At 40.9% G+C, this 25,885-nt stretch overlaps 1 protein-coding gene and 3 pseudogenes across 5 annotated transcripts; 3 read left to right on the top strand and 1 right to left on the bottom strand.

The window, feature by feature from the left end:
* Nucleotides 1-474: 474 nt before the first annotated feature.
* Nucleotides 475-9,081, bottom strand: chrna5 (cholinergic receptor, nicotinic, alpha 5). Its single transcript, XM_076753833.1, has 8 exons — nt 8,737-9,081; nt 8,226-8,366; nt 4,572-4,723; nt 4,356-4,400; nt 3,391-3,500; nt 2,956-3,133; nt 2,194-2,871; nt 475-2,009 (listed from the first exon to the last, which is right to left on the bottom strand). Exons 2-8 carry the CDS (start codon nt 8,311-8,313, stop codon nt 1,851-1,853), a joined length of 1,410 nt encoding a protein of 469 aa, XP_076609948.1. The 5' UTR covers nt 8,314-8,366; nt 8,737-9,081; the 3' UTR covers nt 475-1,850.
* A 1,422-nt stretch (nt 9,082-10,503) lies between these two features.
* LOC143334759 (UDP-glucuronosyltransferase 2C1 pseudogene) lies at nt 10,504-13,194 on the top strand (annotated as a pseudogene). Its single transcript, XR_013078368.1, has 2 exons — nt 10,504-10,589; nt 11,179-13,194. The product of XR_013078368.1 is annotated as a UDP-glucuronosyltransferase 2C1 pseudogene (transcript).
* Nucleotides 13,195-14,111: 917 nt separating this feature from the next.
* On the top strand, nt 14,112-17,593 carry LOC143334480 (UDP-glucuronosyltransferase 2A2 pseudogene; annotated as a pseudogene). Of its 3 annotated transcripts, none has more exons than XR_013078340.1 (2): nt 14,112-14,139; nt 15,525-17,593. The product of XR_013078340.1 is annotated as a UDP-glucuronosyltransferase 2A2 pseudogene, transcript variant X2 (transcript). The 3 variants fall into 3 exon arrangements; XR_013078342.1 differs by lacking the exon at nt 14,112-14,139 and adding an exon at nt 14,914-14,972; XR_013078337.1 differs by lacking the exon at nt 14,112-14,139 and adding an exon at nt 14,945-15,129.
* A 1,021-nt stretch (nt 17,594-18,614) lies between these two features.
* Nucleotides 18,615-20,189, top strand: LOC143324573 (UDP-glucuronosyltransferase 2A1 pseudogene; annotated as a pseudogene).
* Nucleotides 20,190-25,885: the final 5,696 nt, after the last annotated feature.

Here is a 25,885-nt window from a genome sequence, read left to right as displayed (position 1 = left end):
ACTACTGAATAAATAAGGACAAATTCCAGGAAAGCTTACACAAGTGGATTATGGGTAAGCTTTTTTTCTTCACGAATGGACAACACTGTGGCCTCTTTGTTGAAGCTGTGAACAGAAATGTGCTACAGCTGCTTATTTTTTACATCCTTGTGTGAATTCTGATCTGATTATATTTCTTCTAATTAGCATGTTCAGTGTTTCATATTTCAGGTCAATGACATGCTCTTATTAGAGGAGCATTTTCAAAGGTATGCTCACACAAAATCACCAATAAGATTGAAAGCCAGTTTGATCCTTTGTGAAAGAGCTATACATACATACTTTTACATGTATACATATACTGTATGTAGCATTGTGTGCGTCAGATCAGCAGCAATAGTCCTGACAAACCAGGAGCTTCTGCTGGACTCCTCTGGACCTACTTTTATTTGTCTCATCTCCATCTTTGTTTGGTTTAACAAAAAAAGACAAAAAAAAGCCTTACATTCTTTATTTACAATCTCTATGATTACCATAATAGTGACTGAAACTGGAATGTCATTGAATTATCACTACAGTCACCAGCACGCTCATGCTTATGGTGCCTATTTGTGTGTTGTTGTTGTTGTTGTTGTTGTTGTTGTTGTTGTTGTTGTTTTTGTTGCTTTTTAGCTGTACTGTGAAGATATGGACAGGTGGGGGCAGTGCAAGCTCAGCCAAGGCTGTGCTGCTCAGCTGCTGGAGCACAGTCTTCCTGATTCTTGAAAATGTTGAACCTAATGCCTTTTGTCGCATTTATCTAATCGACATCATTTTGAGAAATCTGCATGCAAGACAGATTTTTGAGTTGTTACTGGACCTGTTTTTCACTTCTGATGGGGCTAGGTCTTTGTGCTCGTCCACAGTCGGCTAAAAACATCCTGGACTCACAAGTCTACTAATCTGTTACCAAGGATCGTCTTATAACCTCATAAAGAATGTGGGATTTGTCCTCAGGCTGCATCAGAAATTCAAGTCCTGTTACAGGTCTTTTATTCGAGGGAATATGTTTTTCCATCCTCACTCCTTTGTCCTTGCTCTTGATCACATTTCATATGTTTACCTACGAGAGTGTTCTACAGAAATGTTAAGATCTCCTGAGGCTGATACTGATGCCATGATGTGTAAAGAAGATTTGTGAAACTAGAATTACAGAAAAGCAAAGCTGAATCATCACATTTATTTGAATTATGCCTCACAGATAAAATAGTCATCTTTCTAAATGCAACTGATAGCAGACAGGCAGACAGAGTACTATGTAAAATGAAAATCGTGTGTGTGTATCTGCTGATCTGGTGGCAAGCTGCCACATAATTACCCACAAATTGTTGCTCAACTGAATTGAACTGAAATGGTATTCATCACTGTAACTGCCCTTACATACATGTAAGGGTAGTTAATGAGACATTTATTCTACAGTGATCCTGTGAGGACATGTGTTCTTGCCATTTCATATGTAATAAATCTCTATAAATCTAAACTCTATGATGCCAACAAATGAAATGAATATCTTGACATTTATTGATGTGTGAGCTGTGGGAAAAAAGAATGCATTTTCTTATCATGTGTAGTAGTACATCAATGGAGTCTTTTCATTTAACTTTAAACTCAGAAGTGCAGGATTCAAAATCTCTCTAATGATACTTTGCAAACAAGGTCCTAAATCTGCAGCTTGATCTCTGTCACAGCTGTGGTTTGCAGAGTGACTGCAGATAAGCGGGAGCATAACTGAGCGGTAATCTCAGTATCTCAGTCTGTCAGATCCCAAATAAGACCCATAACGAGCTGTTAATGTGCTTTGCCTCCATTTGTGTTTGGTTGAACTGCGGTTCTTAGAGGGTACTTCCAGCATGCTTTGGGACAATGATGCTTGCCCATTTGTAAATAACCGGGATGAAGAGGAAAGCAGAGCCCAGGATCGACACCAGGAGGAAGGCCCAGAGGAACATTCGGTCCAGGACCTGGGCGACAAACTTCCAGTCTTGCACGACCTGACACAAAAAAGATGCAAGACTAGTTATGCACAGAGACATAAATAAGACAGATTTTGATCCATGTTGTGATTGATTAACATACAATTTTACAGACTTTGTCATAACTTGTTATTTGGGCTAAAAATGACAGTTAATACTGCTTCCTATGGTTGTATAAATACACTAAATCCAACATACTCACCTCTCTGACCTCATTTTCTTTAACCACATGCATGGTTATGTAGCGAACAGAATCCAAGGCTGCTTGTAGGTTATGTCTGGTATAGAGGAGAGGTGTCAGTTCAGGCGCAGAGCCCTTCATCATGCCCACTCTGGCAGCTCCAGCTGTGGCGTAACGGTCCACATGGCTGCGCATGCACAGCAGCTTTGGCAGCCGATGAAGGAAAATCCTCTTCACCCAAGGTGCCATGCCATTATGGGTCGAAGAAGAGCGATGGTGGATGTTGATGGCAAAGACGGTGATGATGATGGACAGTGTGACGAAGATCATGGTGAAGACCAAGTACTCCCCGATGAGAGGGATGGCCTTCGAAGAGGAGGGGATGATCTCCTCAATGACCAAGAGGAAAACTGTGAGTGACACCAGGACTGAGGTGCAGAGTGAGATCTTCTCGCCGCCGTTGGAGGGCAGATAGAAGACAAGGATGGTGAGGAAGGACAGGCCAATGCAGGGGATGATGAGGAAGAGGGTGTAGAAAAGAGGCAGCCTGCGGATGATGAAGAAGTAGGTGATGGTGGGATAGAAAGAGCTGCCGTCTGTCCTCAGACTACGGCTACCTGTGGCCTTTACTATTTCCCATTCACCGTTGTCAAAATAGTCTTGTTTGTCCACATGGAAGTCCTCCAGAATGATGTCCACCTGTGAAATACAATGAAATGTTGATCAATGGAGGTCATGACTGACACTAATGTACTTTGCACGTACCGTGGAGCAGAGACTCACCTGTGAGCCATCATATGTCCAGGAGCCAAACTTCATTGAGCAGTTCTGGAGGTCAAAAGGGAAGAAGGTGACATCAATTGTGCAGGCTGACTTGTAATTGGCTGGCGGTGTCCATGAAATGGTTCCATCATACTTAACAACAGCCTTGGTGACAGTACCCTCAAAACGCCCATCTGAACTGTTGAAAGAAATGACATTTATTCATCTAAAAGTTAACCTGTTAACTACATTATCTTATTTTATAGTCATTGTTAGAATGTCTATATCATGCAGAGCTGCACGCTTCTTTTGAGGTCAACATAATTGCATTTTATTGAGAAACATGTCATTATGCTTTTCAATTTTTAAGTTCACTTTATTAGACTTTTGTCTGTATAGGTTTTTAAAAATCCTTCAAAATCCTTGGCATTTCCTTTCACATATAATGACACATACTTATCATACAGTACAACATCAGGGAGCCAGATCCTGTCAGATGGGACTCGGATTATTGTGATCCCCAGATAGTCATCAGGGTTCCATCTGAGTTTCATGTCAATCCACTCCTACATCAAGGTACAAATGGAAAGTTAGTAAAATAGCTTGGTGATAGCTTCCTATTTTCCGCCAGGATATGAGAGTGTTATTAACCATATCATCTTACACTTGGCAAGAAAACAGATACGCAATTTCTTTTAACAAACAATATATCTCCCAGCTCCAGTGTCCATAGAAGGTACATGTTCAAGCTAATACAGCAAAACTTCCTCTTGTTAGATTGTTAACTGGCAAATCTGTTAGACTTGGCTCAGGCATGCTGTATTTACATGTTTTTTTTAAATACAGCATTTAAAATAAAACAGTTTGGACAGTAAGCCAGTGTAAGAAACAAGCTGTAACTCAGTATTCATTTTCAAAATCAAAAAGATGACCTCCAAATGAAAGAGATAATATCCATTTATAAAATGTCTACTTGACAAATGATCTCTAATATGATAGATAGACATCGCTACTGGGGTCACTGCCCTTCCAGCTCTCCTTTTGCATGATGGCAATCCATCACAGTGAAAGGGGACAGCTGACCTGAATGGCAGAGCCTGGAGTGTGGGGATAATTCATAGGATGCATGACAGACAGGACACCCAAGACCATGAATAAGGCTGACAGGAGCAGGAGTGAGGAGGAGGAGGCATGAGGAGAAAGGTGAGTTGGCACACAGCCAAAAGGATTCATGTTTGATAAGGCCTGTTGGTGAAATGTCACCAGATCAGATAAAACTGGGTGTATAGAGGTTGACTGGCTGTGTCTGAATGTCATGTAAGGCAGAGGTTGTTTCAGACCAACAGCCATACTCTAACAACTTGTAACACAATGTGATGTTGCATCAGTTTTTTTTAGGCTTGATGTCGAGCTCTACTTGCCTGTTTCATCCACACGTTGGTCGTCATTCGCTGATTCTTCTCATCCTAGAATGGTGGAACAACAATTTCTTGAGTTGAAATTTTTTTTCAAGCAACAGTTTAATTAGCATTCTGTCTTTCAGCTCTACTACGTTTTACATGTGGGTGGTGTAGCCAACACCTCAGCTCCACACATTCATATAACAATATCATTAACCAGTGCTGTTGTGTCCTCACCACATCAACTAGCTGGGAGATGGCGAGTCCAAACTTCACACGGATCGTTTGGTTTAGGTATTCCACTGGACGAACCCATTTCTGGTAGTTTCCAAAGAGGTATTTCAACAGCTTGTCCTCTGCTTTTGCGTAGGAGGAGAGTTTCGGAACCCCTAAAAGAAATACAGAAAAACTGAAAGATTAACTTTGACTTGTCTTACTACAGCAAATGCAACAGCACCTCTGATTTATTCAGTGGTCCCTTGTAGAATCTGTGCTCAATAAAACCTCTGTTACAAGCATTGATCTCACACAGCGCTGCAGTCACCTCTCTGACCTTACTACAGTGTTTATGGCTAGAGTTTCTGGATATGACCTCTGTGGTAAAGCTTTTGTTTCAAGAGACAGAGAAACCAAAGCTTTGTCCCAAACACATGCAGAAAATACAATGGCATTAAGAATCCTTAAAACAAATAATGCGTGAAAGCCTGAAAATAAATGCTAAAATGACTAGATTTGCAATCTATCTGCCATCCATCAGCAACAGAGATAGCAGGTGACCTTTATGCAGTTAAGTTTCAGTAATGGAGCCATTAACCATAAAAATGTAGCAGTAGGTAGGTGTAGGTTGGTATGTTTTTATACTCTATCATTTGGCTGCATGTCTGTCAACTAGAGCAAACATATTTAAACATAATTCTGTGCTATGTCCAGCTAACAATGTACAGTATGAGACTCAAAGGACTCTCATGTTTATGTTGTCACATTATCCCAGAGTACAGCTGCAAAGCAGTTATTCCATGACTGAAGAAAGCAGAGATTTGGCCCACTTCCTTTTTGCTGCATGTTCTTTCTTCATTCACAGTGAGATTTTGATATGCCTGTTTATCTGCTTTGCACTATGACTCATATGCGTTGGTGATTGTAAATAATGCAGGCACTCTCAGATCATGGGCCATCATTACAAAATCATTCCTTTCCAATGGATCATGGGAGAATAAGTGTAAATGCAATAATAGGTAAATATAGGATACTGTAAGTGGGACAGTGGAGTGTGTTGATGTGTTGAAAAGGTCAGATGTGTGAAAATACTTCTTGGACTGACATGTAGCAATGTGCCGATTTTCACCTTTTAAAATTGGCAGTCGGTATTAATTGGCTCACAAAGACATACATCAGGGAAAAAAGACAGAAAGCCTATGAAAACCATATGCTGCTAACTCAGTCAGTGCTTGACCACTATTTCTTTTGAGTTTGAGCTTCCTTTAGCTTCTGCACAATGTTGAAAAAAGTGTGCAGAAACTATTTTTTCTATTCATACATGCATGAAAGCATGTACTGACTAGGTACTGTAGTTATGACATTGAGTGCAGGTACAAGATGAGTGTAACTGACCACTTTGTCTCAGGTTTACGTAGCTCTTTTAATCACAGTCAAGCTGGTGCATTGTTTTGTTGAAGCAGGGCTCCTCTACAGTGTAGAAAATATTGATTTCATTTTGACATACACAATTTCATTCATCCTGCACTATTAAATCATTCACCAACACGGTTATTAACTCAATTTATGGATGGAGAATGTGGCTGGAAATCTACCACAAGACTGACCACAAAGGCATGGTGTCACCCTCTCAGTGTGTGTGGATCAATAAAAACAAGGCTGCAACACCCTCAGTCAGTAATGACTGTGGGATAAGCAAATTCATCATCTCTTCAGCCTCTCCCTCACTATCACCAGCATCTTGCTCGACTGAAAGGCAAACCGCAGAATCTGCTGGATTCTACATTAATCTATTTTGGGGTGTGATAAATGTCATGTAGAGTTAGGAATATACTAATCCACAAAGATATGCATGTGCTAGATAGTAAAGGGAATGCTCAATTACACCTCATACTGGAGTGCAATTAATATTTGATGTTAATTCATTCCTGCATTTTCAAGGACAGCTCAGTCAGTGCTTGCTGCTATCTGCGGTGGGAAGCGTGACAAAAGCAAATCATCATAAATGAAACATGGGATATATAATGTATATGCGGTATGCTGCCGCACAGATGGTGAGGAATTACAGCGAGAGCAAACTAAGATGACATGTTGCTACAACGAGCCAAATATGCAAAACATCAATGGCAGACCGGGAAACCAATAAAATGTACAGCAAAAGGTGAAACAATCCTGAATTGTACACTTGATGCACACACACACACACACACACACACACACACACACAACAATATACACTCTGTCATGGTAACAGTGGTCCCTCTCTTTCCTCCTCTCCTGCTACAGTGCACACAGTAAATACATACCATACAAACCTCTCCTGTCATTCCTCACCTGTCCACATGCTGTTGCTACAGAGTTTACTGCTTCATCTCATCACCTCACCCAGTCATTCGTGCACCCAGCTGTGCCTGATGCACCTCAGTGTACACAGCATAAAGGATAGCTCTCAGTTTCCTCCTTTATTGAGTTGTGCAAATTCTGTTGCTGTTGTCCATGTTCTGATGACCTTTTGTCTGCCTTTATGCTTTCATGTCATGTTGGAGTTACCTTAATTACAACTTTCAAGGTTCAAGGTTCATTTTTTTATCATTCTACAACAGGGCTCTAAAATGAAATGCAAGCTATAGGCCCTTTATGCTATTCATAAGACTATAAAAATGATTATTATGGTGGAGAGCGGTCTAACAGCCTGAGGAAAGGAGCTGCTCTGCAGTCTGGTGGTAAGGCAGCGGTTACTTCTGTATCGCTTGCCAGACGGCAGCACGGTGAACAGACTGACTGAAGCGGGTATCGTAGATAGTGTTTGCGTCAACATCCAAGTTGTAAATACGACTGGGAAAGTCAGATTTTTCTGAAAGCTTGCTTATATCTGGCTTGACTCATGATAATAGGAAAGGGTTTGATATATCAAGGCAATGATTGAACATGGAAACCTCAGGTCAGCCAGAAGTGAGTCAGTCAGTTTGAAATGTTATGTTGTTAATGGACATTATTCTTAACACTCACATGAACAACTCTGCCGTCCCACAGCTGTTCTGAGTTGTCCTGTCAGATGAACACCGGGAGATTCTTTCTCATCTTTCCCATCGAATATGACCTGAACACCACGGCATTAGCTCACAGTATTTTCCTGGTTTATTGGTTATTGACTCTGCATTGTGTAGCATGGAGACCTCATGCTTAATTATTCCCTCTCAAAATTAGTGAATGAAGTCTAACTTTTCTTTGCAAATTTTTGACTATTGGGTTTCTGGCTTTTAGGAGAAATCGCAGATGTTTAGTTAAAATTTTAGGTGGTCTTTCACTTATTAGCGAGTAGAAAGGTGCTGCTTGTCCAAGAGCTGTATCGTTTTCTTACTTTTCAAGCACTAATCTGAGTTTAGTTATCATCTTTTCTGTGCAGCTAAAATCATCATTTGCCAAAAAATGGAAATCAAACTGTAAAATGTGAGAAGGTAAGCAGTCACACTGACACCAGTACTTTTTGCTTGACCCAAACTTGGCAAGCTCTCCTCACTCCTCACTGACCATCTGCCAATTTCCTGTTTGTCCTCTGTTTCCACATATCCACAAGAGTCCAGCTTATCTTTGACTATGCCATCTGTCATACTGACGACAGTACATTTCACCGTGGTAATTTGATGAGGCATTCCCGGTGCTTAGGAAACTTACGCAGTGAGTGGCACAGGTGGCAGCAGCACAGCAACGGCAAAAGCAGCAGCAGTGCGAGAGAGGTGGCTGCTCCTCCTGCTCTCAGCATCGTATCAGAGGTGGCACTGGATCCACTCAGCTGCTCCCTTTGGCCTCACAGAGCTGGAAAATAAATATTAAGAACGGTGGTTATTAAAGACAGCTTTTGTGTACACTGGGCATACAGCTGAGCTTTCAGAGCATGGCTTTAATCATGCCTCGGGTTAAGGGTTCAAATCCTAGTTGGGTAGCTTGCTCTACTTTGGTAAAGCTATATGCATTCACAGTTACAGATTTCAGTGAATAGGCTGTGTATAGCTAAAAATGAATGTCATTATTCAAACTAAATAAGGAACTGCATTAATCACACACCTTTAGTAAACAACATCACGCACAAGCCAAGAATGCAGCCTCCCCTCACCTTGCTAACCTGACCCTCTGCAAGGCAATGCTTCCATTCCACGCAGCAAGCATGCAAACACTGTATACATACCACCTCTAAGTCTCCTCCATTAATACACAATCCAGAGTGGTGCTGATGGTGGAGGCGGTGGCAGTCTTGACGACAGCGACAGTGCTGCTCTATTCCTGCTCCTCCATTCCATGCAGGTTCCTTCTCTCGCCTCTCACAGATGCTGCCTCACTCCCCGCTGCCTCCAATTGTGCACAGGCAATGCATTCTCATCTCCTCCTCCTCCTCCTCCTCCTCCTCTGTCAGAGCCCGCCCTGTTTCCCCCACCTCCTCTCCTTCTTCCAGAGCATTTCTGTGGTCACTAATCATAGACGGGGACAGTCGCCCCCTCCATGCAGCCACCTCACTGCCTCTCCCTCGGGGAATAGCAAGGACAGGTCTGCCACTGAGATTCTGCTTCACATTTTCAGATTTCAGGTTGCTATTTGGTGTCCACAGCCAAATGTGATGCTACACTTTGTACCTCTGGTTCCTCTCAATCCCTCTGTTCGCATCAGTGACTGTGCTTCCATGGTGACAGCGTATTATGGGACCCAGAGATTGGGGGCGGGGGGCAGCTATTCAGCTTGTGTTGAAAAATCAATTTTTACAGTCACTTCTGAATATTTCATTTAGATTATTACCTTATTTTTCACTCTTCTTTCACTTTTATTTTTATCTGTCCATGACAATGTGTCCCTGAAGTAACCTTTGGAAACAAATCTTGTAGCATCGATATAACAAGCTCACTTTTCAACATTGCATGCATTAAACAATATTCAATTTTAGCTTCTGTATGTTTTATAAAATGTGAAAATGAGTGGAAGGGAACACACGGCAACAAAAAAGAAAAGGAAAAGAAAAATAATGAAGCTGATGATTATAAATCAAAACATCAAACCCCATCAAAATAAATAGACCTACAGAGGAAATATACTTTAAACAGACATAATTTCTCTATGAATATCATACAAACATAATACATACAATGACATGTCCATGCCCAGAATGCAGCTTTTAAAGAGGAGAATTGCTAACATGAAATCTAATTTTAAAAAAAATAAAATAAAATAAAAAAAATAAAAAATCCAACTATATGAGTAAAAGGTTTGAAAATAAAACGCCAGCAAAAAGTAGGGTAGCACTGTGACTTTTGCTCAGAATGAAATGCCAAAGAGTGTATGCCTCTGTATTGATTTCTAGTTGAGTGGGATCACTGAATCTCAGACATAACGATGCCCTCTGCAAGAGCAGTATGCAGCCCATACAAGGAATCCTAATTGCTAATTTTGCAAGACTTTCCAGACACAAATCTACAGCAAGGCAACAAGATGCGTTTGTCAATAATGATAATTACATTTTATTGTCATTACTCAATGAAAGCTATCCTACAGGAGGCTGCAGGAGTGAGTGCAGACAAGAGCATCCAGACGCTCTACTGCGTCTGGATGCGTTGTGGACTCAAATGAAAGCGGTCAGTGCAAAGACTGCGCTGGAACAAAGAGCAGACTGATAATACCACGATTTAGATTGCATTTCAAATGCGGCCTGTGGTGTAGTCCTTTATTCATGCCAAGTACCTAAATTACAGTAAGCAGACGAGATCTGAATCTTGTGTTAGGCTGGTCTAATAAATGGTGAGTGAATGGATGAATAAAAGCACGCTGAATCCGGACTGCATTACTGACTGCTCCTCTGTGTTATTTTACTGGGCCCATTTATCAGTCACTTCCTTATAGGCAGTGCTTCCTCGCACCTTATGGCCCGTGATGGCCCGTTTGTCCTCCGGTGCTCCACCTCCGTCCTCAGCCGCTCCTCCCCGGCGGCTCTGGAGGTCTGACGCTGGGCGAGGCGGTTTTTCTGTACCGTGGTTTTGATAGTGTGGACTGTTAACAGTAAGTAGATTAAAGAAAGTAAAAACGCTTCGTGATTAGTTTGTTTGACCGAAGATGGGCTTGCATTTTGTACGTTTGACGTTGCTGTTCACGTCAGTGGAAACGTTAGTAACGTTAGGCGCTGAACCTCAACTGTTGCGCGTTGTTATGCAAGAAGTAAATGGTTTTCTACAAGCAAGCTTTAAATGCGCATCTGATGAACAATGAGGGTGAAGAAACAGCCAGAGTAATCAAAGGAATCGACTGCAGGCGTCTGAAAAGTGCGGTTAACTGAGAGGACTTGTGCATCGAAAGAAGCGACTTTTACGCAAACCAGAAATGAAAGTGTCTGAGCAACAGATTTTAAAGCGTGAGCTAATAGATGTTGCAGTGGGAAAGGGTGGAGGTGTAGCCCACATGGGCTATGTGGAAATAAAAAATCCTGTGAAGAAGCTCTTACTTTTCAGTCAGGTTATCATCAGAACATTTTGTGTTAACTAAGTTTTGAAGGAAACGTTAGTTGAAATGATCACAGTGCGTCTCCACTGTAATGTTAAATGGGATGTTTTCTTTCACCTTGGTAATTGATTGTCCACTCTTTTGCCTTCAGATGAAGCTGATCTGTTGCTGCAGTGCTCTGCTGCTGCTCGTCCTCACTCCCAGAGACTGTCAAGCAGGCAACATCCTGGTGTTTCCTATTGAAGGCAGCCACTGGGTAAACATGGATATCCTACTTCAAGCTTTGCACTCCAGAGGACACAATGTAACTATAGTGCGTTCTAGCAAAAGCTGGTACATCAAGGAGAAATCCTCTTATTACAACAGCTTTACAGTTCAAGTGGAGAGGAGCTTAGATCAGAAATTCATTACAGAGATCGTAGCTAAGACCATTGAATTTGAAAGGGGGTCTCTTCCCTTGGTAAGTTTTCTCCACATGACGTTAGGAATGTTCGGCACATTCCTTGATGCTCACGCAGCTATTGGTGAATATGTGTCAGCGATGCTAGATGACCAAGAGTTGATGAGGACTTTGAAGGACAGCAAGTTTGATCTGGTGCTCACAGACCCCTGCTGGGGTGGAGGAGTCATATTGGCCAAATATTTGAACCTCCCTTTGGTTTATAATGTCCGCTGGATACTTTCTGGGGAGGGTCATTTTGCTATTGCTCCCTCACCTCTGTCGTATATTCCTATTACAGGATCCGGCAACACCGATAAGATGACCTTTTTTCAGAGAGTTAAAAACATGGTTTTGCATCTAATAACCCAAACACACAACTACCTGGTGGCTGAGAAAATCTACCAGAAATTATGTGACAAATACCTCGGGCCTGGTAATGATTATAACCAGTTAGTGGTTGATGCAGACATTTGGCTCATGAGAGTGGACTTTGTGTTTGAGTTTCCTCGTCCCACCATGCCTAATGTTGTCTACATGGGGGGGTTCCAGTGTAAACCTGCCAAACCTTTACCTGAACACCTGGAAGAGTTTGTGCAGAGTTCTGGAGATCATGGAGTCATCATCATGTCTCTGGGCACTTTTGTGAATGAACTTCCTGCTGATCTAGCAGATGAGATTGCAGCAGCTTTTGCCAAATTACCTCAGAAAGTCATCTGGAGGTATAAAGGTGACAGACCAACTACTCTGGGCAACAACACTTTAATAGTTGACTGGATGCCGCAGAATGATCTTTTAGGACACCCCAAGGTCAAACTTTTTGTGGCTCATGGAGGAACAAACGGAGTTCAGGAGGCCCTTTATCATGGAGTCCCAGTTGTGGGTGTACCCTTGTTTTTTGACCAATATGACAACCTGCTGCGTCTGAAAGACAGAGGAGCAGCTAAGATTCTTACATTAGTCACAATGGATAAAGACGACAACTTCTTGAAGGCCGTACAGGAAGTCCTGCATGAGCCCTCCTACAGGATGAACATTCAGAGACTCTCCAGGCTGCACAGAGATCAGCCGATGACGCCGCTGGATACCGCCCTTTTCTGGATAGAGTTTGTCATGAGACACAAAGGAGCAGCTCACCTGAGAGCAGCGGCCTACAAACTGCCCTGGTATTCCTACCACTCTGTGGATGTAGTTTTGTTCCTGGCTGCAGCTGTGCTGCTTGTGCTTTGGACCATTTTCTTTCTGATGAGGTGTTTGTACACTACAGTGTGTAAGCATAAAGTCAAACGTGACTAATCATTCATCAAGCCATATGTATATTGTGTATTAAATTTATAAAAATAGGATTGATTTAGTTAAATTAGAGATTAATACAACATTCATTCAACTGCTCATTTATGCCGCATTTTGACATTTTGTTATTAAGCAATGGCATTATTTTGCAGTATACTTTAATTTCTTTCATAATTGTATTTTATTAAAGTATTTTTTAGGAATTAAATGGATATTGTGTCCCTTTTCACTACCAACACTGTACAAATAAAACACTAGGAATGAATGTAAGTGTGCCAGCAGTGTTATTTAAGCTCTGTGTCTCAACCCCTGTTGTATTGTACTACTTGTACTTATATTCTTACTGACATCATTTCTGTTTTATCCTTCTGCTTTTATTGCTGTAAAGTTCTCTCTGATTTTTATCTGTGAAAGGTGCTCTATAAATAAACTTACATGATGATGATGATTTTTCTTCTGTAGTGAACATTCTCAGTTTGTATGCATATTTGTTTGTGTTTGTGTTTACACCTCCAACCACCAGGTGGTGCATCTGTATCTTGACATAGCTGCTGTAGGTGTATACTGGGAGATCAGTGCAATCACCTTCAGGTGTTGCTGCTCTGTGTTGTGTGAGAGGAATCCAGTTTTTGAATGTGCTCGCTGAGCTGCTGCCTTTTGTTTATGTCCAGCTTCATGGTTTGTGTTTTTCCTGAAACATTTGACAAGGACACATTTGACAATAGTGGAACAGCAAATGGTGAGCTGTAAAGAGCATTGCAATACTTGTGAACTGTCTCTCTTCAAACTGAGCATTTATTGCAAGCACACATCACCATTAAATCTCACAGTAACGACCTCTCAGTGGCTTTTTAGGAGGCGATAATCCTTTGTTTTTCACAGTAGCATGTTTCACTTCCTTTATCATGACTCATTTGACGACAATAAACATGTTTCCCAAGAGGTGGAGTCTCTGCCTCAAGGGTGTGCACAGGTCTCTGCACGTACCATGATTATATAGGCTTGGTCAGTGCCTGCTTTTAAATGCAGATCCAAAGTTCAAGAAGCCATGTTAAATCTGAGGCTGTGTCAATGTTTCAGATTCAGCTGATTGAGTGCTGTTCATTTTTTTCAGTTTTACAGCTTGTCAGTGTTGCCTTGTAGTTTTAAATAACCTGTGACCATGGTACAGAGAAACACTTTCCTGTACACTACTTTGTAGTTGTGCCTAACTGCACTACAATTAGTGGACTTCCCTCAGTGAGACAAGAGTTGAGTTTAATGCTGTTGAGTTCAGCAGAACTGCTGTTAGGGGTGAGGCAAATGTTGCAAAAATAAAACAAAAATGAGGAAGTGTTTTTTCAGTCCCACTGGTTTGAGTCGAGTTCACAGGGTTTTAATGTAAGTTTGCTAATTATAGATTTGCTTCATGTTAATATGTTGCCTGTCAGCGATCTTGTCAAAATATTTCTAAATGTTTTGTTACATGGTGCAACGTCACTGCTGAAAGTGAATGTCTTTGGTCTGTTTTGTAGCTTTTGAAAGATGAACTTTATCATTTTACCATGTCAGGTCCACACCTTTGAGGACTATGTGAAGAACATGTAGAACGATGAATTGTGTTACTTTTTTTCTTAATTACTGCTGAGACAGTGTGATACATAATGCATGCAGTATGCAATTTAGAGTCCTAATTTTACATTGAACTACCGGCATTCCGCACTCACTGCTCTTGAGTGTTTCATGAAATGTCTGTATTACCACAAATGTCACACTTGATGTCTCATCGCAAATGTTAAAGTTTCAATCAGTTAGTGGCCCATCCAAATTACACAGAAAATTAACTGTTTTTTAAGGGACATGAATGTTGCTGCATAAATCAATGTTTTTCTTTTGTTTGTTTTTCTTTGTTGTTGTAGTTTAAGATTTAGTACTTCTAACACATCAGGTCCCACTGCATTTTAAAAGGATATGGTGTACCGACTGTGTGAAAGGTCAGAATATGAAATAGACCATAATGTTTAACCATTACACAGTAACTACTTCCTGTTAATAACACCACTGCTCTGTGTCATTGCACCATGAGGAATGAGGTTCCCCTGGAAGAGAAAAGAATGTTGCAGCAATGGTCTTGAGGGTGGGACAAAAGAAACCAGGAAGTGTTTTACCGTCAGCCTGATTTGACTTTAGCTCTTCACTGGTCTGTTTTGTTTGGTTTGGGTGTCAACTTTCTAGTGAGTGAGTTTGTTGACAGCAAGGTTTTCTCTGTAAGACTGACATTTACAGATTTTGTTTTCAGGTTATGAGAAAAGAACAAGTGATGTTTGCTGAGAGAGTTGTAAGCAGCAGTTCAGTACTAAAAGGGGAACATTTGTTTCTAGCCTCACTAATGTAAGTAGAATTGAGATTTTATTAAGTCTATTGTTGAAGGATTAGACATTTGAGCAATAGGAAAATAGGTGCATGGGATTTGTTACACAGGGATTATGTGTTTTCGTAGCTGGACGCTCCTGACTATTCTTTTTATGGAGAATGAACATAGTTGCTGTTGTGAAAATGGGGCTCAGGACAGAATGCATGCAGAGCTCTTGGCACTGATCAGCATTTCCTGAGAGAGGCTCCATGTGCCCCATCCACGTGATGGAATTTTCTCACACAAATAGAAAGACTATTGGAAGGAGCTTCACTGTAGCCCTCTGTTTTGGACATCCTGATGTATCACCCACCTTTCTGCAAGTTTCCTGGAATACTAAAGTACCCACTTTTCTACTGTTCTTGTATTTCAGATTGTACCGTTTGACAGGATTTGAAGATGTTTCTGCCTTTGGTTACCATCGTCTCTGTTATGGCAGTCATTCTTCCAGCTGCCCACAGTGGGAGTGTTCTGGTATTTCCACATGACGGCAGCCACTGGGTGAATATGAAGGTACTTGTAGAGGCGTTGCATTCAAGGGGACATGCTGTGACTGTCATTCGGGCTGCAGACAGCTGGTACATCAGCGAAACGTCTCCACATTACAATACTGTCACAGTGGATATTGCTGGTGGTGCAGATGAGGATTTCTTTCGTCTCTTTGTCTCTGAAGTTATTCAAATTAAACGAAGCAAAGGGTCTGTGTGGGCTCGTTTTGCTTTAGACATGGAGTTAAAAAATAAGTTCTTTGAATTACACAGGAAAGTGTGTGAAGTGGTCACGTACATATTTGAAAATAAAGAGCTAATGAAGTCCATTCAAGACGCCGAGTATGATGTGGTTCTAACAGACCCCGCTAACGGAGGAGGAGTAATGCTGGCTCGCCACCTTGGATTGCCGTTAGTGTTTAATGCTCGCTGGACTGTTCATGGTGAGGCCCATTTCGCTATTGCACCTTCCCCACTTTCCTATGTGCCACTTCCACCTTCAGAATTAACAGATGAAATGACTTTCTTTGAGAGGGTCAAAAACATGGTTTTTTACACCATGAGAATGCATCTGTACAAGCAGGTAGTTGGGCCACACTATTCTGCATTGTCCAGCCGCTACTTTGGCCCACATGTAGACTACTTCTCCCTTTTTCAAGCTGCGGACCTGTGGCTCATGAGAGTGGACTTTGTGTTTGAGTTTCCTCGTCCCACCATGCCTAATGTTGTCTACATGGGAGGGTTCCAGTGCAAACCCTCAAAACCTCTTCCTCAGCATTTGGAGGAGTTTGTGCAGAGTTCTGGAGAGCATGGAGTCATCATCATGTCTCTGGGCACTTTGATTGGAGAGCTTCCACATGACCTTGCTGATGAGATTGCGGCAACTTTTGCCAAGTTACCTCAGAAAGTCATCTGGAGGTATAAAGGTGACAGACCAGCCACTCTGGGCAACAACACTTTAATAGTCAACTGGATGCCACAGAATGATCTTTTAGGACATCCAAAAGTTAAACTATTTATAAGTCATGGAGGAACAAATGGAATATATGAGGCTATATATCATGGAGTTCCAATTGTAGGCATTCCCATTGTGTTCGATCAAGCTGACAACCTCTCCAGACTGAAGGCAAAGGGTGTTGCAAAGGTCATAGATGTTTCCGAATTGGATAGGAAAACATTTCAGAATGTCATACAGGAACTCCTGCATGAGCCCTCCTACAGGATGAATATGCAGAGACTCTCCAGGCTGCACAGAGATCAGCCGATGAAGCCGCTGGATACCGCCCTCTTCTGGATAGAGTTTGTCATGAGACACAAAGGAGCAGCTCATCTGAGAACAGAGTCCTACAGGCTGCCCTGGTATTCCTACCACTCTGTGGATGTCATATTATTCTTACTAACAATTGCGCTTCTTATGTTATTATTGCTTGTTGGGTTTGTACGGTCATGCTTCAGATTATGTTTGAAAAGAAAAGTGAAATCTGACTAACCAAGACAGATGGATTGATCACTGTCATGTTGATCAATAGATAGGACAGTCAGTAGATTACTGAAATGAGTAGATATTTTACTTTTTAGTTGCACTTTGAGTTGATGAAGTAATTTTTCTAGAAAGATACACTGTAAGAAATTACATGTAACTGCCAGTGACTGCTAACTTGCAAGAGTGATGTCTGATTACTTGTTGTTTGACATTTTGTTACTTAAACTGAGCTGCATGCATACATTATTTTATCTTTACTTTTGCTCTGAACCAAATGAAAGTCTGAGAGTTCACAGCAAATGTAAACTCACACAAGACTAGTACAGCAACTTAACCAATGAAATGAGCCAAGATACAAATTTTAGCTCTTCTGTACTCTATTTTGTTGTGTATATACTCATTATACTAAAAGGTCACTGTTGAAGGATCCTGAAAATAAGAAAGGCTCATTATGTGATTGTCAATAAAAAAATGTGGACACTAAGGCTGGAGAAATACAGTATAATGCTGTCTTATTTCTTTTTTTTTCCAGGCAGAATAAGTTTTCCCTGCTGAAAGGCAGTCCTCTAGGTTTGTTGAAATGGATTTATTAAAAAGATCCAAGTGAGGGGTTGCTGATTTCTTTACCAGCCAGCAGGGGATATTTTTCAGTCATTTATGGTATTTTAGGCCATATAACAAATGAGTTGGTCACACCATCAAGGTGTGCTGCTGCAGCTTGTTTCTGGTAGACTGAATTATTGACCTGCAATAGAATTAGTAATTTAAACTGATATGTTACCCCAGTCTGAACCTTTTATGTAACTAAACACCTGTAACACAGGAAAATAATTCATCAGTCTCCAAATCATTTAGTTTTATCTCTGATAATTGTTTAGCAGGTAAGCACAACTGATAACGGACAGGCTGCTCTCCTTTGTACTGTATTACGACATGTACCTTTGAACATGATACTGCAGTACCAAAGTCCTACTCAGTCTGGAACATAAATTCTGCTCTCTCTCTGTGGCAAAGGCGGGAAAATATTGAACAAAGGATACGTTGGATACTAAAAAAACTAAAGGTAGTAGATTTTTTCAGTCTCTTTCTAATATAAATGACTGTTAGCTATGTTGGGGTTTCAACTTCTGCATGGTTCCAAAATGTGCACATTGTTTGCTAGTTAGCTGTTACTGTACATGTTAAAAGGGCTTGCATATGGACAAACACTGTGCTGCTGTATATAGCACCATACACTAACAATTAGGTTAAATAAAAATGTATTTTAAAAAAAAAACCTTATTAATCTTAGATTTGATTTTCTGTGACACACATACTACAGGAAAATTATTGAAAGCAAACCCTAACATAACAACGATAAAACTTTTAAAAGATCAGTTATATAACATGTATCTTCTATATTTAAGTAAATGACAATAAAAATGTTACTTGTGCAGAAAATTCTGCATTTGAAAAGATATTAAAATGCTTTCTTTCCAACTACAGAATAAAAATGCAATGGCCCTGGGTTTGGATCACTCTCTGCTTGCTCTGTCCAGCTGTGGTTTATGGTGGCAAAGTTCTTGTTTTTCCTGTGGACGGAAGCCACTGGGTGAACATGAAAGTCATTATTGAGGGACTACATTCAAGGGGCCACCAGGTTTCTGTTATACGATCATCGGACAGCTGGTACATCAAGGAAACCTCCCCATTTTATACTTCAATTACACTCGATATGGACTCTGGATTTGATGAAGACTTTGTGACTATGTTTGTGGCACGGTTGCTGGAAATCCAGAGGGCAGGGAAGTCTTTCTGGACACGTTATAAACTGGAAATAGAACAAGCAGAAAAGGCCACTGAGATGCATGAGAAAGCATCCAAAATGCTTGAGCGTCTTTTTGAAAACAAAGATCTGATACAGACAATACAGGATGCCAAATATGACCTTGTCCTTACGGACCCTGCCTTTCCACTGGGTGTTATATTTGCCCACTACCTCAGGTTGCCTCTCGTTTTCAATGTCAGGTGGACTAGTCACGGTGAAGGCCATTTTTCAATCGCACCTTCTCCTCTTTCTTATGTTCCCCTGACGGGGACCGAGTTTTCAGATAAAATGAGCTTTCTTGAGAGACTTCTTAATGTAATCGCTTTTGGCTTCTGGCAATTTCAGACAGTACAGTATATCTCACCAAGTTATGCTGGAATTATTGAAAAATATATAGGTCCAGATGTAGACTACTCATCCCTGTTTCAAGCTGCGGACCTGTGGCTCATGAGAGTGGATTTTGTGTTTGAGTTTCCTCGTCCCACCATGCCTAATGTTGTCTACATGGGAGGGTTCCAGTGCAAACCCTCAAAACCTCTTCCTCAACATTTGGAGGAGTATGTGCAGAGCTCTGGAGAGCATGGGGTCGTCATCATGTCTCTGGGCACTTTGATTGGAGAGCTTCCACATGACCTTGCTGATGAGATTGCAGCAGCTTTTGCCAAATTACCTCAGAAAGTCATCTGGAGGTATAAAGGTGACAGACCAGCCACTGTGGGAAACAACACTTTAATAGTTGACTGGCTGCCGCAGAACGATCTTTTAGGACATCCCAAGATAAAAGCATTCGTGGCTCATGGAGGAACAAACGGTGTTCAAGAGGCCCTTTATCATGGAGTTCCTATTGTGGGACTTCCATTGATTTTTGATCAACGTGATAATCTCCTCAGAATTGAAGCAAGAGGAGCCGGGAAGATAATTGATATTTTTACAATGAATGAAGACATCTTCTTTCAGGGAATTCAGGAAGTCCTGCATGAGCCCTCCTACAGGATGAACATGCAGAGACTCTCCAGGCTGCACAGAGATCAGCCGATGAAGCCGCTGGATACCGCCCTCTTCTGGATAGAGTTTGTCATGAGACACAAAGGAGCGGCTCATCTGAGAACAGAGTCCTACAGGCTGCCCTGGTATTCCTACCACTCTGTGGATGTTCTGCTCCTGTTAGGTGGAGTTTTGCTGATTATTCTGGCCTCCTTTGCTGCCTTGATAAGATGTTTATGCTCTGTGTGTTTGAGAACAAAAAGTAAACAGGATTAAAATAAATCAAACAATCAAAATGAAATCTCAACCATAAATAAGTTTCGAATATATACTTTAAATATCTAATAAATGAAACTGTCTCAATTATTTGTACTGTGATTTGATGTGAATATATCTATCTGTATATATCTATATCTATATCTATATCTATGTATATTTTTTTTCAAATAATCTGCAATAAAAAAGACAACAAACCAAATCATTCAGCACTTTGCAGTTTATTTTATCAACAAGGAGGAACTCAAGTTTAAAAGATTGACTATATTCTTAAACTATTGTTATTTTACAAACCCGGTACTCTGGCTAAACAAACACGTCAAAGCCTTGACATGCAATGATTCTCTGCTGATTGGCAAGTACGTTATTTTAAAAAAACAAACAAAAAAAAACCTTGGCCTGGTTTTACATCGCACATGCAATACACCTTTAATATGTGACCCCTTGATCTTTGTCATCAGAGAGCTTTAATCTTGAAAAGCATTTTAAAATTTTTCAATGAGTTTTATGAGCCCACCGTGGAAATAATGTTTGCATATGCCTTTGCTCTTTGCCCAGCTTTCTTGTACACTGTAGCATAATACACTTAAATCTGACAGTTTGAAACAACTACCTTCTTTTCTCAGTGTTACCCAGCATTCAGCTGTGGCCTTAACACATCCAAGACAAGTGTATTTCACACAAAAAGATTAGAGTGACACATGTTTTACCTGTATGATTTTGTATTATGGGCATGAGAAGATTTCTCATGGCTCAATCTTCATTTTTTCTTATAGAACACATAAGATGACATCAATTTCAGTGTTGATGAGAAGCCTCTTATTCTGGTCTGACCATCTGATTTGGAGATTTCAAACAAATTGAAATGTGTGATCAGTAAAAATATATTTGTGTTTTACAATATACTGAGATAATGAATGCTGAAATCTAAAAATAACCTTTTTCCACATGGATATAATCACTTTAAAAACGATGAAGTTCAAGTGGTTTTATTCACTAATACAGTATTTCTCATTTATTCTTGCAATGACCCGACATGGCGTGCACCCTGCAGAGAATAACTGTTTTACTTTTGATACAGCTCTCATCCCTCTTTGATTATCCTCTCATGGTGTATGAAAAACAGTTGAAACAAAGAGAGCAGATCTTGGTAATGATTTTTGCAAGTTCACAAGTGGGAATGTTGTCTGCAACATTTCACAAGATGTGCAAAATAGTTATAACACATTTAGACTCGGCTTCATTAATAGCATAAAGGGCATGCTGATCTTTACTTAACCAGTATGGGCTGTCGGTATAATATCATATATATCTTGAGCATATTAAGTCAGAGGAAATGGAGCCATCTTTGCCTTTATGTAACACAGGAGCAACTCAGGACTGTCAGACAAGACAAATTTTGCACTAAAGGTTTAAAAGCTCCTTGCCAAACAGTTGCATGTTATTTGTGATGCATACACTGGACCAGGAGCCTTCTCATATATAGTGGTATCTGTGGCTTAAGAGAGTCGCATTTGTGTTGAAGCTGTCCCTTAATAAATGGATGAGGATTGGTCTCTGGAACCTTTTGTAGCAGAAATCCCTGCTACAAAAAAGTAAGATAGCTGCAGCATTTGCTAAATTAGCTCTGAAAATCATAAGAGTGATAGGCCAGCTTCTCTGGACAAAAACAACACATCATCAAGGCCATCCAAAATCAAATACACTCTCGCTCAGAAAGAAAGTAAAATAGTTCAAGACTCCTTTGAGTCCCAGTGGTGGGTCAACATTTGTTTGCCCATGAATATGACACCCTGCTGAGTCCAGAAGTCGGGGGAGCTGAGAGGATAAAGACGACAATTTCCTCAGGGCCATCCAGGACGTCCTGAATAAGCCCTCCCAGAGGATGAACATGCTGGATCTGCCCTCATTTCTACACTTAATGGGCTTAAGTGACACTCGGATAGTGTTGTATATATCAAAAATAAATAAATAATACAAGTTTGAACTACACTACTGCTGTCGGATTTTGGCAGGCCTGCAGAGAATCACTCAGGCTACAGAGATCAGCCAATAAACTCTCTGAACTGCAATTTTTTCTGGATAAAAGCGCTCTTAAGACACAAAGGTGTGGCTTGCCTGAGAATCTACAGACAGTCTTTGTGTTCCTCCATAGACACCATGCATGACGTTGATTATTCTGCACATTTTTTAGTGAAGGGCCCCTGTTTCAGCTGTGCTAAACTACGGAATGTGTGGCATTTACTATAATCCCACTAAACATGGAAAGGATATTCACAGTGTTACCACATGTTGCTGTGAATGTCAAAACCAGAGTATCTGCAATTCAAATGATTATGTTTTGTCCAACAGTGTATTGGTATTTGCAAAATTCACTTGCTAGAGAGATGATGCAGAGAGAAGTTTCACAACTGAGTTGATCACACATTTGTACAAAGACTGCTGGTTTGTGAGCACAACACGCCATCAGGACATGACTGTACAAAATCCCTGAGGGTTTTACTTCAATAAATAAATTCTTTTATTACAAAACAATAAAAAAAAAAAAAAAGCATACCGCAAATACTGTTATAGAATTTGTGTCTACATCCTACTGGTGGCTGGTTGCAGCCATGATACAAATCATCACGTACAGTACAAGGTTTTACATCTATAGCTGTCAAACAGGTAAATCATGAGGAATATCAGTTCAGTCTGAATCATCGCTGTTAGGTAGGATTAGACATGATGGGGGGTCCAACCCTGCACCAGTCTGGAGACAGGTGGTACAACAATAATCGTTCAATTTGATAGAACACTTTCCTTTCACCTCAAGTCAACTAATATAAGTCAGATCAATATTAGCTGCCTGGTGGATTCCACTTGTGTCAATATAGCTAATACAAAAGGCATGAAAAAAAAAAACTTCCGCGTTTAAAACATGAAACACTATTTCAAGGTATGAAAAGCTCAAAGTAAGACAGCAGAACTGACTGTGTTTCTCAGAGCTGCTGGCACAATTCATGTCCATTAAAAACTGAAAAAAATGTGCCAAAGTGAAACGTCACTTAATAGGAATAGTTTTGGGAAATGTTTATTTGCCTTCTTGCGGACAGATGAGATGATTGATACTACCATCATGTAAATATGAAGCTGGATTCAGCAGCTAGGTGGCAGAACTTAGCATAAAGACTGGAAACAGGAAATTCATCATATTATTGGGGGTTATGCACTGGACTGTCTCTTGCAGTAACATCCTGGCGTCTCTGCCTGGCTGACTGGTTACTGTGATCTTACAAGAAATATTCTGACAAATAACCCCCGTAAAACAGCAAATTATCATTTTTATACTGGGCTTTTTGTGCAAATCAAACAAACTGGATATAATAGATGAATTAGTGACCTATAGAGGTGGCGGTAAGCTGATTTTGTTACCTGTGACAGAGCCAGGCTGGCTGTTTGGCCCTTTTTTTGAGTTCTTATGTGAAGCTAAGCTAACCTGCTGCTGGCCGTAGCTTCATATTTAGCACACAGACATGAGAGTGGCATCGATCTTGTCATCTAAGTCTTGGCAAAAAGTGAAAATCATATTTCCAAAAATATTCAAAAAGTCCTATAAAGTCTTGAATACGGGCACAACACCGATTACATATTCACTGATAATACAGGAAAAAAACAAAAGCACTGTTTTCAATTACTTCCATATTTACAGCAACTTTATACGGCAGCATCATTGACCATATGTCCAATATGTATACGGGAAAATACTTTCAAACGGCAGCTATTGACATTAGTTCTGAAAACTTGTAGTAAAGTCTGTTCAAGATATTTACAAAGTGTCCATGCCAGCAGGGCAGGTGTGGTGGGCGGTGTAAGTCCTCTCATGATGTCCTGGTCCGTAGAGAGCTCATCCTGAGCACGGTGAGCTCAGCTACATCTGCATCCTGCATCTCCACCTCTTGTTGGCAGCTTTCTCTGATTACATACACTACGAGACCCACACAGATGAAAATGAGGAGGACTATGCCTATAACCTGGGGTGCAGAAGAGTGAAGCAACACTTTAGTAAGCATCCACAGAAAATGTGTATTTTTGATGAACAAAGTCTATTAACAGAACCGCATAATAGTTTCCAAACTGTAATGGCATCATGTTCTCTGCTGTGCATGCTCTGAGGGGGAGGTGTTTCCACTCCAATCCTCCAACAAAATCTTCTGTAAACTAGGAAATATTCAACTCACCTGAGAAAAAACAAACAGCTGCTGTGAGCGGAGCATTAGTTCTTGTGGGGTGACATCTCCCTCACTAATTGGCTCACACCACTTCTGCGGAGCTGCCTTGTCAACTAGTACAAATCTACCCTCCCAGTCTGTCATAGCACAAGCAAAGTATTGGCCATCGAGGAACAACAAAATCAGCCACACGATAGCAGGAACGAAACTGGAGAGGGAAACAGTTTTCCTGCACCACGAATCACATCTGCATCCTTGAATGATTAGCATCAAGGTGAAGGCCATGACGGCAGGAATGATGAAGAATGCTGATGAAAACACTCCGTTCCATGTAGGGTTGCAAGGACACTCAAACTCCAGCTCCACCAGCTTCTCTAGTCCCATGAGGATAAAGCCAAAAGCCACATTTGATACCAGAGGACTGTTGCTAAGTTCATTTTTCAGCCTGGTAAGCCATTGTTGTCTACTTTCCATACTAGATTGACCGAAAAATGAAGACAATCGTTGTAAAAAGCCCAAAAGAGGGTCCACCGTTGTGAACACATTGGCAACAGCTAAGTGATGCGTAATTAACTCATCCAGGGGTAAGTTTTCCCCTCGGGCAAAATGCCACACTTCCACTCTGATTGGTTTCGAACAAAGGAGGGTGTGCCGTCTGCTCTGACATTGCTCTAGCTGATTGGCCTGGGCGAAGTTTCAGGTGGGGTTACATTTTAAATGTGGTCTCCCATGGACAAACTGGAGGGAGGGCTGTAAAGTGGAGGGAAGTTTGTTCTGCAGCTGTGCACAGACTGGCCATTTGCAATTGTGCAGCAAAAAAACATGCATGGAGGTGCAGGCATGTGTCAAAGGGCGAGCCTTTACAATGAAGAATCGGGTTACAGGCCCAGATTTTCACACAAAAAAACCTAAACAAAAAAGAGAAATACAAGTTACAATTTACCTTTACACTTTACATGTAAGACAGGTCACTGGATTGAGCTCATGTGACGACAAGCCTCGTTCTAAGCGTATTAAGTCCTCAGGTGTTTTTGGTTTATTTGCTGCAATTGTCTGCAATTTGAAAAAACATAGATGCATGCTGACTCTGTTCAGTTTACCTCAACTGGCCACATGAGGTCGCCCATGTAGCAGCACAGATTAAGGACAGAGGGGATTACAGGAGGCCATGTTGAACTTTCAAGGGGGATGTACTACGTACAGCTTGAGAACACCCAGGCCACTGATGTGATGACATAATTTATAAATGACCTCAGTGAGCTCAAGAGCATCACCATAATCTCCTCACATTAAAACCTGACAGGAGAAAGTGTTTAGGCACTGTGAAACAGGCCTGGAAAGATGGGACTGGACTGCATAACCACTGCAAGTTTTTAAATGTTCCTGCCCACATCTGGTCTGGAAGGAATGTCTGTCTTCTGTTGTGCTTAGTTTGCGACTAATCTGACTTGAGTTCTGATGATAAACGAGCTGAGAGCTTATATT

The sequence above is a fragment of the Chaetodon auriga genome, chromosome 1 (genome assembly GCF_051107435.1).
Source record: "Chaetodon auriga isolate fChaAug3 chromosome 1, fChaAug3.hap1, whole genome shotgun sequence".
NCBI classification, from domain to species: Eukaryota; Metazoa; Chordata; class Actinopteri; order Chaetodontiformes; family Chaetodontidae; genus Chaetodon; species Chaetodon auriga.
This window is presented reverse-complemented; position numbering and strand designations above follow the sequence as displayed.